This window comes from Rissa tridactyla, chromosome 9 (assembly GCF_028500815.1).
Source record: "Rissa tridactyla isolate bRisTri1 chromosome 9, bRisTri1.patW.cur.20221130, whole genome shotgun sequence".
NCBI classification, from domain to species: domain Eukaryota; kingdom Metazoa; phylum Chordata; class Aves; order Charadriiformes; family Laridae; genus Rissa; species Rissa tridactyla.
The window spans coordinates 44645859-44661424 of NC_071474.1; the positions used below are offsets into that span (position 1 = coordinate 44645859).

The following is a 15566-nucleotide window of genomic DNA, read 5'->3' on the forward strand; positions in this document are numbered from 1 at the left end:
ATTTTCTGCTGCGCATCGTGCACCCATCCACCGTGATGTTCTTCACCGTGACCTACAAATGACATGGACGTTGCTGATAGCCCTGATGGCGTCTAGCAGCACATGAGCCGTGCGGGCTGGAAGAGCTGGTGACTGCCACCTTGCCAGCACGGTGCTGGCACTCATGCTGAGAGAAGCCCTTGGAGAAGCCTCTGCTCTCCAGCTAACGGCACCAGGCTCTCCAAAGAAAGTCCAGTCACCATGAGGAAGAAGAAGGTACTTGTGGTCTGCAAGTCCAGGATGGGTTCAGCCAGCATCTTCCTTCCTACCAGATAAAGCTGCCGGTGTCACTTTGGTCTGTGTTTTGGGAAGTCCTTGTGATTGCTCACAGACACACACACACACACAAGGGCTCCAGGGCTTGTTTGCCTCCTAACCAGGTCTTGGAGCTGCCTGTGCCACACTGATCACTGCCCCATCAGCTCTGATGGCCGTTCATCATTCCCCAGACAGAGGAAGAAGACTGGGCAAGGAGACATGGTGGTTGCAGGTGCGGAAGGGCTCCAGGGTGGGCCAGAGAAGACCCTGGGGAACCAGGCCTGATGCTTATGTTGGTGGGGGGAGTTTTGGAGTGATATGTTTCTACACAGAGAGAAACAGAAGGAGAAGAGGCACAGCTATGGCATCTCATGCAGGTTGTCAGGCAAAGAAAAACCCCACTTTTCCCCTGTTTGCAGCTTGGTCGGGAGGCTGCGAGCTCTGCCCCGCAGCATCACCTCTAGCCGAGGCCAGGATGCCCGGTGCCAGCCGAGCAGGGGCCAGGGACCACGAGCTGTCCTCGGGGCACTGGTTGGCGCTCAGGTGTCTCCATCTCTGCTGTGACCGCAGGAGAATGAAGACCAAGCCCCCAAACCTGCAGTGCTCCCCTGACCTGGGCCGGAGCCACCCCAGCCCTCCCTCCCGGCGGAGATGGGGGGGGCTCCACGCAGCCCAGCCTCCAGGGAAGGGAGAAACACTCGGGCCAAGTGCTCTGTCCTTGGCAATGCTCTTGCTCAGGAGCAGAAACCCACTCAATATCCACAATAACCATTCAATTTAGAAAAAGCAATGCTTTTCAGCAGGGACGAGGGCTTGCTGGGAGGTCTAAGAGGACTGCAGAGCTCCACTTCACGCTGCCGGGTGCATTTTTTAAATAGGTCTCTGCAGACTCCTGGCCCTAACCCTCCCAGCCCAGTTAGCAAATAGCCCCTCTCCCAGGCAGGCTGCTGGGGGGGACCTTTCTGGACCTTTACGATAACTGCATCCAGCCTGACCTTTTCTGAAAGGCTCCGTCGGCCGCGTGGGGCTGCTGGGAGACACGGCAGCTCCCCGCGTGAAGCAGTGAGGAGCAGCCGCCTGTGCCTGGCAGGGGGCCCGTCTGCTCCAGGATGGGCTCGAACAGCAGAAACCAAGGGAGGAATCAGTCTTTCTCTATTTTAATTTTTTTTTTATTTTTTTTTTTTTCCTGAAAACATCTGATGTCAAGCAGCCCTAAAATGGCTCCGTGAGTTAAAGCAGTTTCCTTGCCTTGGAAAGTCCTTAGAACAGACAGTGGGAAATCTTTAAAACAGAAAAAAAATTGCTCCATTTCCTGAAACAATAATGAGTTGCTTTAAACACACATTTCAATAGTGCTTTACCTCCCCAGGGGCCCCCGGAGCGCCGCGATCACTGACACAGCTGCACTGGCAGCTCTTTCCCTGCACGCCTTCCAGTTGTATCAGGGTTTGGGCTGCGCTGACCCTCTAGGGCTGCACCAGAATGAGCTGGTGGAGGGAGATGCTCTGCACACTGGATGATTTCAGGAGATGCGGATGGACTTCATTCAACAGCCCAAACCCATTCCAACTGCGGGGACCCCAAGCACAAATGCAGGCTGGGCAGAGAATGGATTGAGAGCAGCCCTGAGGAGCAGACTTGGGGGCTGATGGTGGATGAGAAGCTCGACATGAGCCGGCAACATGCACTCGCAGCCCAGAAAGCCAAGCGCAGCCTGGGCTGCGTCCCCAGCAGCGTGGGCAGCAGGGCGAGGGGGGGGATTCTGCCCCTCTGCTCCGCTCTGGCGAGACCCCACCTGCAGTGCTGCGTCCAGCCCTGGGGCCCTCAACATCAGAAGGACATGGACCTGTTGGAGCGAGTCCAGAGGAGGCCATGAAGATGCTCAGAGGGCTGGAGCCCCTCTGCTGTGAGGACAGGCTGAGAGAGCTGGGGGGGTTCAGCCTGGAGAAGAGAAGGCTCTGGGGAGACCTTAGAGCCCCTTCCAGAACCTAAAGGGGTCCTGTAGGAGAGGTGGGGAGGGACTCTGGATCAGGGAGTGTAATGATAGGACAAGGGGTAACGGCTTTAAACTGAAAGAGGGGAGAGTTAGACGAGATCTCAGGAAGGAATTCTTTGCTGTGAGGGCGGTGAGCCCCTGGCCCAGGTTGCCCAGAGAAGCTGTGGCTGCCCCATCCCTGGAGGGGTTCAAGGCCAGGTTGGACGGGGCTTGGAGCAACCTGGTCTGGTGGGAGGTGTCCCTGCCCAGGGCAGGGGGTGGCACTGGATGATCTTTAAAATCCCTTCCAACCCTGAGCATTCTGTGATTCTATGAATCTACACTTCTGTGCTTCTGTGACAAGGGTTGCCTGTTTCTCGCTGCTGCTGAAGTTTGTGCCTTGGCACACTTGGCACGTCCCACCCGGCTGGAGCACACAGAGCCGTGCAGGGCTGGCAGCGGCGCCAGGAGCTGCTCTGCCCTCTGTGTGTGCCGGGCTCTGCCGGCTCACGCCGCAGCCCTCGGCGGGGTCACGCCGACTTGTGTGCTCTTGACATAAGGAATGTCAGCCAGCTCTGGAGTTTTGCTCCTTACCCAAAATTGCTGCCACCTCCCACTGCCGCTGGTGGGTAGATGCCAAGGAGAGGGTGAGCAGGGTCCTGGGTGACCCATGTCCCGTCCCCGCTGGAGCAGAGTGACCGCAGGGACACGGCGGGATGCCGGGGTGAGCCCATGGGACCAAGGCACTGGGGAGGGACCAGGGTGTGCAGGACGCAGAGCAAAGGATGCCGGACCAGTGAGGGGACGGAGGGTCTGGGGGACAACACACTGTGGGGGGTGAAGGGGTACATTTCTCTAAGCCTCCATGGGAATGGCAATGTTTTATATGTGATTTCAGGAATCCTCACAACTTCTGCCTTTTCGGAGCTCTCTCACAGGCTCCGATAGAGGCTGTGAAAGTGCTTCTTCCATAGACTTCTGAAAATACAAGGAAAATAAAAAGCATCGCAGCTTTTACTGGTTCAAAGCATCTCCTGATTTTTTTAAGCCAATCGCAGGATTTTTTTTTTTGGTGGCCCGACTCTTAGATTTATGGATGTATAGGCCAAGTAATGCTGCCGATGTCTGCCAAGAAAACGTCCAGTGTAGAAAGCTGGTCCTAAATCAGAGCATTCAGCTGGTTAATTGTGCAGAGAGTTGGGCCAGAGAGAATTATGGAGCTTAAAACTAAGGCTCTAATCTTGCAAGAAGTCCTGCGTGGGTGGATTCCTGTGCCTTTATGGGTCTCTGTGCGGGACATAAATTTAAAATGTCAGTGCACCACTAAGTACATTTCAATTCTAAATTTATCATGTAGATGTGTCTACTGAAGTGTGCCTTTAACCTCTGCAAATTCTTCCTCTGGGAAGCCCTCACCGAAGCCCAGTCTCACTCTTTGAAACCTTATTTTGATACCTTTTCCCTGCATAAAAACCTGCAAGGCTTTACTTACCCTGGAAAATATTTTCCTTGCTCTGATGAAATCAAAATGTTTTCCTTAAGAAAGCAAACCACGCACCTGTGGGTTGGGATGCCAGAATTGTTGGGCTAGTGCCTTGGTGCTGGTTCCAATCTGTAAGCATCTACTACGAGGGCTGATAGAAAAAGAAAACAGCTTCTTTCCCTAAAACACTGCTGTTTTCAAGGCATCCACCTCTGGAAAAATTACAACCCCAAAAGGAAACTTCAGAGAAACAAGGAGCCAGGAAAAAAAGGGAAAAAAATAAAAAAAAAAAACCCTCAAGCTGCTGCTGCAGCTCGTGCTACCTGGGCATCGAGCCCCTGTGTCCGCCCCAGGCGGGGGATGCGCCGGGGTACCCGAGGGGGGTGGGATGTGCCCCCGGCAGGTGCCCAGTGCAGGATGCCTTAGAGCAGGTGGCACAGGAACGCCTCCAGGCGGGTTTGGAATGTCTCCAGGGACGGAGACTCCGCCACCTCTCTGGGCAGCCTGTGCCAGGGCTCTGCCACCCTCAGGGGAAAGAAGTTCCTCCTCGTGTTGAGGTGGAACTTCCTATGGTCAAGTTTGCGCCCGTTACCCCTTGTCCTGTCCCCGGGCACCACTGAAAAGAGCCTGGCCCCATCCTCCTGACACCCACCCTTTCAGTATTTATAAGTGTCCAACCCTGTGGTTCTCTGATTCTATGCCACGCATGGGGCTGTGCCCATGGCCAGCTCCCACAACCCACCCCCCCACCTCCCCCCGAGGCGCAGCCTTTGCTCCGCAACACTGCCCGTTTTGTTTTTTTTTTTCCAGCTTTAACAAGGATCTTTTGTTAGTTCTGGGTTTGAAGCTACAAGACCTGGACAAGCAGCTCATCAGGTGATGGGAGGGCAGATGGGGGCTGTACCCACCCCTGCATGCATTATTCATCCCACACCGCTCCCAGCGCCTGGCCCCCGTCTCGCTCCTCATCTCCTGCTCCTGGCTGCAGCAGCACCCTGCAAATACAGCCCTGGGAAGCAGCTCCCATCTCACTCTTGCCTCATATGACCAAGTCACACGAGGAGAGGCTGAGGGAGCTGGGCATGTTTCGCTTGGAGAAGAGGAGGCTGAGGGGAGACCTCATTGCCCTCTACAGCTCCCTGAAAGGAGGTTGTGGAGAGGTGGGTGTTGGCCTCTTCTCCCAGGTGAATAATGACAGGACCAGAGGAAATGGGCTGAAGCTGCGACAGGGGAGGTTTAGGTTAGATATTAGGAAGAATGACTTTACTGCAAGAGTGGTCAGGCACTGGAACAGCCTGCCCAGGGAGGGGGTTGAGTCACCATCCCTAGAGGTGTTTAAGAAACGCGTAGATGTGGCACTTCAGGGCATGCTCTAGTGGCAGAGATTGTAGGGGTTTGGTTGGACTCGATGATCTCAAAGGTCCTTTCCAACCATGAAGATTCTATGATTCCCCTCCCCAAATTATTGCTGACAAACCTGCACCCTGTTGTTCAGTCCCCCCGCAGGTAACTCAGCAGTAACAGCCCCCAAGTACTCCCGGGATGAAAATCAGGAGAAGGTTTCTAATCACGAAAGGCATGAGATTTTGCAGTCTGTGTTAATCAAAACCTAGCCGTGGTTAAGATGGGATTAGGTCAATTTATGAAAGGACGCAGACACAGACGTTGGCATCTCCAGGCAACGTCCCAGCGCCAGCTGCAGCCGCCTGCCCGCTCCTGCCTTCCCTGGCCCCACGCCAGAAGGTGCACCCCATGGCCAAGCCGATGCTCGAGCCAAGCCGATGCTTGAGCACCTGCCTCCTGTTTACAGCTTCGATCCGAGCCCTTGCGAGGAGGCGATTTCACCCTCCGAGCCCTGCGAACGCTCGCGCTGTCGTGAGCGGCGCATTAGGCTGGAGGAGCTGAGGAGGGATTCTCTGCCAGGCTCCCTGGCCTGGCGTGCGCTGGAGTAATTTGATCGGGGCTGCGGGCTCTCGCCAGCTCGCTTTATTAGGATTAGTCTTTCCAGCTGAAGAGACGGGGGGAAAACAAAAAGGGAACGAAGGAAGCATTGCACATTGCGTGCCATGAGCCTCATGCATGAACTGCGCGACTCGGCCGGCACTCGCCCACCGCCAGTGGCAGAGCACAGCCATGAAGAAATCAGCATTTCACTCGCGCTCCCTGCCAGGAGAGAGATTTTACTCTTTGGCAAGAGACGAAAGGCCAAGACTGCCACAATGCACGGGGCGCCGTAAATTCTACAGTGGGGAAAGTGCTTTGGGGACTCCTTTGTCATTCCTGCTCCCCGCGGAGGATGGTGCAGGGGTTAACGGGCACCAGCGATTCCCGAGGCTGGAAGAAGGATGCGGTGGTTTGGGGGTGCCGGGGTTGGAGCGGGGGGGGGCAGGTCTTGGGCCCCACATCGCGATGCTGAACGGGAAAGGGGAAGGCAGGACCCTGCGCGGTGGGGATGGTGCCCAACCGGGCGCTTGCTCAGATGCCTGGCGCCAGGACAAGGCACAGAGCTGCTTCTGCAAAGCCGGAGCTCCCGCTGCGAAGCCCGGCACCCTTCAACTGGGGCTGGGATGGTACAAAATGGTTGCGGCAAGGATTCGGAGAAGAATTACAGCAATTGGCAGCCTAAAAATGGGGCAGGTGAGAACACTCCCCGTCGTTCAGCTGAAGACCCTCAGAGACACCAGAGCTGAATAAATTCATCTCAAGCTGCCGGAGCGGTGCCTGAGCTGCAGCCTTTTCCATCCACGTGCTATCAGGTTGAAAAAAAAAAAATAATAAAAAGCCCTCAACAGAGCAGCAAATAGTGTACTTTGGAAATCTTGTGGAAAGAGGCTGCATCTCCTTTTTGGGGAGGGAAGCAAAGTAAGCAGTGGGGGCAGCTCACCCACCCCACGTTTGCCCCAGGAACATCTTCCATCTTCCAGCACCTCGCGGGCCGCTGCAAGCTCCTGCGTGGTCACCTCGGTTGGGCACTTCTCCATAAATTCAGGCTCAAAAGCAAGTTGCAAGACTCCCATTTAAGAGAAAAAGCCTGGTTTTTATCTCCTGTGAGAGGTCTTTTTGTTAAATGAAAGCAAGAAGCCTGAAAGGGAAATGCTAGTGCAGAATGTCACAACGCCGGAGTTGAGAGGGATGGGAAAAGAGATGGGAGGAGGGGAAAAAGATGCTGGATAGATGGAAAGAGGCCGGTGCTGTGTCTGCAGCAATCATAATTGATTCTATGATTCGACAATAAATAAGCAGAACGGTGTTTTTGCTGACAGAGGCAGCTGAACACGAATCGGGCAGCTGAAGTTAAAAATGAGAAAAGGTTTTAAAAAACACATACTATCAAACATGCCTCCCTGTAAGAGGCAGAACAACCCATCCCTCCGCAAACCCACTCCCCAGGGAGGGCTGGCTGCGTCCCCGGGGGGCTGGGACGGGTCCTGCGCTGCCCGTGGGACCCGAGCAGTGGGACCTGCACAGCAGAGGATGGCTACAGCACGGGCCACACCGCGGCATTGCTTAGAGAAGAAAAAAAACCCCACATTCGGACTCTTTTCTTTTTTTACTTCATGGAAACTTTATAAACACTTGAAGTAACCTATGCTTTTAACATGACAAGACGGCTCCGATGGCTGATGTCTGGGGGCCCCGCCGTGCTGCACGGGGTGAATCCCATGTTCCCAGCTGTGTCGTTCCGGTGACACTGGCAGCAGGGCTTGTGCCCCGCGGCCCTCCACCAGCACACCCAAACCTCCCACCGCCGCGCCGCTGTTGGTCCCCAGCGTTCAGCTGCGCGCACGGAGGAGGGAAAACCAGCAGACACACACATAAGACAAATGACTTTAAAAGGACACAATGAAACCTGTTTCTAATAAGCTGCTTCCTTCCATTGTTCACAATGTCAGCCTTAAAACCAAACTCCCTTGGATTGCTTTCTTCCCACGGACCCCGGCTCTGTCCCGCAGGATCTGCGATGGGCAGTGAGCATGAGGCCGACTGTACCCGAGCCAGGGGGTGAGGCAACAGCCACCGATTCCAACGGGACAGGCACTGTGGGGGCCAACACTGTGCAGCATCCATGTGCAGCACGGGGGGGGTGTCACCACCAGAGCCATCTGTGTCCCCAGAAGCCCAGGTGCTTCCCAAACCGACAGCCTTGAGGAGGCCCCAACGCACAGCCCCAAGAGGGAAGGCATTTTGGGCAATGCTGGCCTTCCGTGGAGGAACCACTGGCCTGACACCTCTGGGACAGCCACCTCAAGAGGTGACAAAGCCACCAAAGGGCAGGTCAGTGCCTGCCCGCAGCAGGCGACCGGGGGCCTCCCACTGCCTGGCTGCTGGAGAGGCTGCCCCAGCGATCGCAGCCGTTCTGGGCTGGTCGGGGCACCTCTCGCCCTCCTTCAGCCTCGCTGGCTCCCAGCCGTACCCGCTCTCTTGGGGACCTGATCAGAAAAAACATGATGCGCTGTTTCGGTGCTGCTCACACCTCCTGGCTGCTCACCAGAAGGTGCAGCAGAAAGGGCTCACCATAGCTTTCAAAAGCCCTGAGATGCCAGTGTGCGTAATACAATCTAGGTGTTGATATCACTGTTTTGTTTGTGTGGTGGTGTTTTTTTTTAAAGCCACTTTTATGTGCCACTGCTCAAAGCAGGAGTAGAGGAGCGAGCAGCTGGGGCACCGCCAAAGCCCAAGGGAGCGGAAGCACCATTGACATGACACGTGTGTGTACAGTGAACGCCAGAATTACATTCAGCGATAAAGCAGACGGGCGCTACGTGCACACACAAGGCAAGTGTCCGGAGACAGCACGGGAAGGACCGCGGCAGCATCCCACTGGCAAACCTGCGCCGGACAGGACGCAAAGCACGCTCGAGAGGAGGGAGCACCTGGGAAGCGGCTAACGGGGACGGTTGGCTACTGGTTTGGGAATGCTCCCAGCACCCAAGGAAAATCATTCAAAACAGGGAAGCTGCCTTTGGGCTGGCGAGAGGAAGCAGGGAAGCTGCTCGTTGCCTATTTACAGGTAAATGCTACAGCTCAGGAACGGAGCCCTGGTGTCAGCTGGTACCACAGATAAGCCTCTACTGTTAAGAGGGGCACTGGGGGTGGTCCTGGCTAGGAGAAACCTTCCAGGCTAAAGGGCATCATCTACACGGCCGCTGCTGAGGAAAAGAGACGGACATCTCTTGGACTGGAAATTAATGTAACAAGCAGACAAGAAACTGGGTGCCTCTTAGAAAAACAGTGGGCTTTGGCCCATATTCAGCGAGTTTCAGTTCCTCGCCACCTCTGTGCTGGCCCACCGGAATAACCCCAGGGCAAAGACTTCACAGTGGGCCTGTGGGAAGCGGATCTGGTGGGAGAGTGGCTCATGCAGGAGAAGGAAGAGGAGGAAGAGGAGAAGAAGGAGGAGGAGGAGGAGAGCCTGCTACCTCCTTCTCCCAGCTGCACTCTCGGAAGCTGCTGACAAGACGGGGGCTGCCCGGAACGCCAACCCGCAGGCAGGGGATGCGGCCCCGCTCAGGCAAAGCCCCCTGGCACAGCCGCGTCTGACAGCACGGTTTCCCAGGACAGGGTCATGCTGACGCCAGGGAGAAGATGAAGAGACAGAGCTAAGTGCCATGGTCCCCCCAATTCCTGTCCTGCCTGCCTTAGCACAAGCAGCGTTTCCAGTAAACATACGCTGCTCTCCTACACACCAGAAAAACACACTATAGCTTAACTGAGCAAGGAAAACATAACATAAAGAAAGGAGCTTCTCATGGCAAGGGGGGGGCCAACCCAAACTCCAGTCATTCTACCCTTGCGTCCAAGCACGGGGAGTCAGCCCCTTGCGTTTTGTCTCCAATGTCTGTCCGAGGTCACCCTTGCCAAGGTGCATTTCCCAAAAAGTGAGCAGGTAAATGGCCACTCCCCGTCCTCCGTTGTCCCTTCCACAGCCCGTCAGTGCTCACCCAGCCCTGCAAACGCAGCCGGCCACCTGCAAGGGCACACGTGAGCATCCTCCACAGCCTGCGCAGAGAGGAGTGGTGGAAGGACTGGGACTAGTTCAACACAAACGTGTGGGTAGGGTCTTCTCTCCATCGTTATCTCCCTCTCTTCTAATTTCTTGAGCTACTTGTGACAGCGTGCTCTGAAATTATCATCCGGTAAGATAGCTGCTCTCCAGGGGCACTGGAACTGGGAAAGTCTTAGCTGTGACACGTCTGTTTCACGAGCACAGAAAATCTCCTGGGTCTAGCCGGGCTGAGGTGATCACAAAGTCTGGAAGAAGAAAAGAAGCACGGTGTAAGCTGCAGTGTAAATTTATCAGCCATGGCAAAACCACGACCAGAGCAAGCCCAGATCTCGGCAGCGCCGTTTGCACAGCTCTCGCATTTCCATTTACCCTGAGCACTGCGGCGAGGAGGCTCGGGAAGGGCAGAGCAAGCTGATTTACTCCAGCCTGCCACAACTACCACCCCCAAGGAAGAGCATGGCCCACCTCCAGCCATTATCTTTCCTTCTGCAAGGGGCTCCTACAGGAAGGACGTTTCTCCTCATCTTTCTTTTGAGAGTCCCATTGCCTCCACGGGACTCCCACCACCCCATAAATGCTGAGTTTATGTTACGTGTGTGCTTTTGGTTTATTGTCATAAACACGTACCTTTAGCCTCAGCTCTCATCACCTGGGATCCTGCCTTGTGGTGATGAAGAACTGTATATAAGAAAGGAGAAGAATACAGAAGAAAAATAATTAATGCAATAAGCAAGCTCAAATGCAGACCCGTAAACCTAGATAGAGGGTAACAGTCAGGTCAGGGATCTATTTTTCAATATAACTCATTGTCAACACTAGCAAACAACATTTATCAGACTTAGGTGCAAACCTGCTCGCACTTTTGGCAGAGGCTGGCGAGCTTGAAAAGCGGTAAGCTGAAGCTTGTTCGAGCAGATATTATCACAAATGAAATCTGCTGCCACAGTGCTTGCAATTCAAAGCCTAGCCTGAAGGCTTCAGTGCCCAAGCTACCACTCCATCCCACCGTACTTCTCTGTGGCGGAACTACGCCTGCACATACACCACGTGTAGGACCATCCGCCCGCTGATCTCGCATCTCTGAGTAGCTGCTGGGATCTAACCAGCCCTTCTCGTCTCTCCCATGATCCTATCTCTGCTCCTTGGAAAGGCTGAGAAGCACGTACAATGTGCCCTACGCTGACTTAGACTCACACACATGATAAAGGGAATCCGTAGCTATGTTTATTGCTCAGCAGATTTACATTTAACTTATCAAGTCTGTATCTGGATTCACATTTTACACTTTGTGCTCTTCGTTTAGTTCCAGCATTTCAGCTGAGACACATTTTCCGCCCATGAGTACGAGAGGCAAGAAAGGTCAGAGGCAAGAAAGGCTGGGGCTGGGGCTTCCCGAGGTGACTCACTGCTTCAGCGAGAGCACCCTACGCAGCAGGGCTGCTGTTATTTACATGCCAAATTCCCAGTGCCAGGCTTACTTGCTTGTTCTTCGGGAAGCTGTCTCAAAGAACTTTGTCCTAGAGGCCACTCTGCAAAGAGAACAAGAGATGTCACTCCAGTTATCCGATAAGGCAACTTGCTAATTAGGTCTCGTCTGTGCCAGGGAAAAGAACAGCAGCGTTAGCAGACACTGAAGACGATCACCTAATGATGTCTTTTCTGCTGAGGCAGCTCCTCGTGCTGCCAGCTCCATTCCCCTCTGCCTTCACACCACCCTGGCCAGGCAGCCCTTATCGCTTTCAGCTAGACTGCTTATTTCCATGCTTTTGCTTATAATCCTACATACGGGTTTATAAACCCACATCCATCACTTTTTACGACCTCTCCTTCAGTTTTTATCTGCTTCATATTTAGCTTCCAACTGTCCTCATAGAAAGAAAAGTTCTAAGAAGTGATTCAGGAGAGCAAAGTCAAGGCCTGTTCCTGCCCTGCAGGTGCGGAGCTGAACCTCACGGCACCTTTGCCGGACTAAGGAGTGAAAATGCAGGACTTGGATCAGCTGCACAGGGCGGATTTATCTGGGGAGGTGTCGGCAGACAGCAGGGGCCAGCGTAGAGCGAACTCAGGAGCTCTCCCACGGCAGGCGCTTCTCCCAGGACAACTGCCGGAGATCATCACTGGTGGGCTGCGTGGCTTCCACAGTACAGAGGCACTTCAGTTCGTGACAACTGTTATTCCACCTCGTGTCACTACGGGCAGGGTGAGTCCCCGGGGGTGGTCCCTGCACACTCCAGGGCTGCGGTGTGGTGGCAGAGCACCAGGTGAGGGGTGTCAGCACAGACTTGGGGTGCCCTGCTGGGAGGGCAGGGGAACAAAAAGCGCATCTTTGCTGGATGCGCAGCAGCAGCAGCGAGCTCCGCAGCGGCACCCAGGTTACAGCCTCCCCACCAACCAGCGCTGGATGCTGGGCTGAGATCCCTGCACATTTAGTCACCCTTTTTTCTTTTGTTTAATTCCCATTGAAAGAGACATGGTTTCTGTCTCTCTAAAATCTGAAAGAAATCCGATGATGAAGTTGAACTCCACCCAATTTCCCTAAGAGAGATCCAAGCTGGATCTTGTCCTTCCCCGGGAAGCGTCTCATTTGAGGCTTGCCCAGAGCCAGGCAGGGAGGAGCTCTCGAGCTTCATTAACACGGAAAATAGCAGAGAAGGTGATGGGACAAAGCTCAGCCCCAGGGCTTTACTTGAGAAGGTTCAGAGCTTTGTTTTTCCAGCGTGTGTGTTTGCCTTTGCTATGACCACGCTCCCCTCCCGGGCTGTGCCCTCTGCATGGCTTTTCCAACGTCATGTTCAATACATGCTTGCACCGCTATCGAAGGGGACGTCCACAGGCTTCAGCCATTGTACACCACCGACGCTGGAAACCAACATGGTATTTCTCCTCCTTCTCTTCCGAAATTCCTGGTAGGTGACTTCAGCTCTTACTCCTGCCGCCTGGGCTGACCTCATCCCCCCATATGCTCCCCAACCCCCCGGGAGCTGGCAACTCCCTCAGGCCAAGCTCCCCATCCTGGGTACCACGTGCCCGCCGAGGGCTGCTGACTTACACGGATGAAGGCATCTCTTCTGCCGTTCCTGCTATCAGATCTGGCCTCTGCTCCAGCCTCGGAGGGACAGGAGTCCTGCACGGTGGGTCCGGAGGTCTCACGGGGGGACGCATTATCACGGGTTTATCGCCATGGGATCGTGGCTTAGGGACACCGTCGCACTCGCCTGCAAGGTTGAGGATAGCAAACACTGGGTACGAAGCTTTGGTGGAGGGCTAGATGTTTATGAAGACGCACTATATAAGTTAGTGGGCTTGGTTCTGTCTGTCTGTCTGCCCCAACCCCCTCTCCTTGACAGCGGCCAATAGCCAGAATTTCAGGAAAGAGTCCCAGGAAAAGGCAGTTCCCATCCTGCCTGCCCCAGCACAGCCTTCCCGGCGCTAGAAAGAGGGGCTGATGCTGGACCCTGGGATGACAAACTTGCTGTAGTTGCTGACTGCAAAGATGATATTGCCTGTGAATGACAAGTTTTCTTAAACAAAACCTGTGCAGTGCTGCTCGCCGAAAGTGAGAGGAATAGCACGAATTGGCAATCCCTGCAGTCCGGCGACGCTGCTTCTCCGAGCTTTTATCTCAGACAGTGGCACTACCTGTCCTCTCCCCCGGCTTTCTGCTCTGCTCGCAGGAGCTCCTGCCTTGGCTGTTTTTCTTCCCCAAGATCCAGCCGACCTCGTTTTTCCCTTGAAGACTTCCAAGGGTTAAATGAATAAGGAATAAGTGTCAGACTTTACCTGACACCCCTGGTGACCCCACACCCTCCCTCCAGCCCCCAGGGCTCCAGGGCGAATTTCTGCAGGACAGCAATCCTTGCGGTCTTTTCATCTGGCCATTTATATGGCTCAAAACTGTCATAATAGCTGGGTTCCTGCCCTTCCAATTTAGACATTTCCATGTCTAGAGAGTCCTGTTTCTGATTAGAAATAAGCCAAAGATGTTTTTCTATTTGGTAAAATAGTGAATTGCTGCAACTACTTAACCAAGGCTTTGTTAACCCCTTAGTTACTGAACCTTATTGTACCCTGGTGTGCTAGTTCAAACACCAGTCCTTAACCAACTCTCTTCCATATTTGCATTTTTAAATTCTGATCCTAAATTTTCCCCTTAGTAAGCTGTATAACTCGAATTTCTCAGTAAAAGGCCTGTTTTCTAATCCTTCCGCCTATACTTCCTGCTTTCTCCAGTTTTTCCAAATTATTCCCAGACTGCGCACATTAAAGCTCAATGCAGCGTTCTAGCACTGACTTGCAAATATCAACACCAGTGTAATGGAACTTTATTACTACTTCAGTGTTCTTCTGTATACACGCGTCCAAGGATCAACACAGCTGGTTTTATTATGCCGTCTCTCCAGGACACGCTGTCAGCAAGCTATGTGTGATAATGCAAAACCGTAAAACTTGGAAGCACTAAATGCAGTCGATGTATAAAAGAACTTATCTTACTCTCCCAAAAGCAGACTTCCACCTACCATTTATGCCACAAATTTAAGTTAAGCCAGTAGCATCAGTCAGCTGAATTTGATGTTTGTGCTACCCAGCTGGGCCTTTCTTCTTTCTCTCCATTGCACACGGGAGTCATTTATCAAGAATGCAGCCTGGTTTTTATTTTCTAAATACAGGCCTTGAGGCTGTCAGGGTATGACAGCATCTGGAAAGCACTGGAAAGCGCACGGGAAAAGCTGGCAAATCGCAGAAAGCAATACCTCTTTTATTATGACCATCATCTTGAGTGTTTTATAGAACTTGTCGCCAAAGCCCTGCTGTTGCAGCAGTGCGTACTGTCCTGCAGGCAGCTCCCTGGCGTTATGCTGTTGCTGCCTATAGACAGGCAGATGCACAAACGCCTACCTGCCCTCCTCCACTGAAAAGGACAATGCCAGCTCTGATCTGGCCCCAAACTAATTATTTCTACCTGTAATAAGTTTATGTATGAAGCTTCTTAGAACACAAGTAATAATAATCATTTATATTTAACACCAACGGATGAAATGTTGAAATAACAAGTTCCCAGTAAAGCCTCAGTAAGCCAGAACCTGTCACAGATGGCCTGACAGATAAAATGATCAGAAATTAAAATGTGAAAGTGACTTTTGCCATTTTCCTCCTCTCCGCTGCGCCGAGCGCTGACAATCCAGAGCGTTTACAGCTGGTTAGACTGGGTACAAATTGCTTTGGGTTTAATGTTCTTTATATCACTACTCAAACCTGAATTTTATGAGTCCGCTGAACTAGGCTGAGCTCTGCGTATGCAGTGGCTCTGCTACCACACAGAAAACCTGCTTCATCTGACGTTGGTGGCATCTGCCTGGCACACCAGAGGAGGGACAGTACCAGCACTGGCACTGGGGTCTGCAGGCTGCTCCGAAACCCCGCAGCAGCCGCAACCCCAGTAAGCAACAGACCAAAAGTACCCACTGTCTGAAATAAAATGGCACAACTCAGGAGGGCCAAGGCTAGATCAAACCCCCGGGCTGCGGGCCCATGCCCACATCTCAAGCTATTCTGGTCTCCCAACCCCTCTTGGTGAGCTACATCAAGAGGACAAGAGGAAATGGCCTCAAGTTGTGCCAGGGGAGGTTTCCTTCCAGTACCTAAAGGGGCTACAGGAAAGGTGGGGAGGGGCTCTTTATCAAGGAGTATAACAATAGGACGACGGGTAATGGTTTCAATCTGAAGGAGGGGAGATTTAGATTGGATATTAGGAAGAAATTCTTTCCTGTGAGGGCAGTGAGGCACTGGAACAGGTTGCCCCCATC

At 53.4% G+C, this 15566-nt stretch overlaps 1 protein-coding gene across 2 annotated transcripts in view; it reads right to left on the bottom strand.

Moving 5' to 3' along the window:
- Positions 1-7295: 7295 nt before the first annotated feature.
- Positions 7296-15566, bottom strand: part of OPHN1 (oligophrenin 1) — a 68740-nt gene continuing 60469 nt past the window's right edge. For both annotated transcript variants that reach the window (XM_054214111.1, XM_054214110.1), the window contains exons 21-24: positions 12812-12977; positions 11241-11291; positions 10390-10440; positions 7296-10007 (exon numbers count right to left, since the gene is read on the bottom strand). In XM_054214111.1, the coding sequence (XP_054070086.1) occupies positions 10398-10440; positions 11241-11291; positions 12812-12977 (260 nt within the window). In that variant the 3' untranslated portion in view covers positions 7296-10007; positions 10390-10397. The remainder of the gene's footprint in view (positions 10008-10389; positions 10441-11240; positions 11292-12811; positions 12978-15566) is intronic.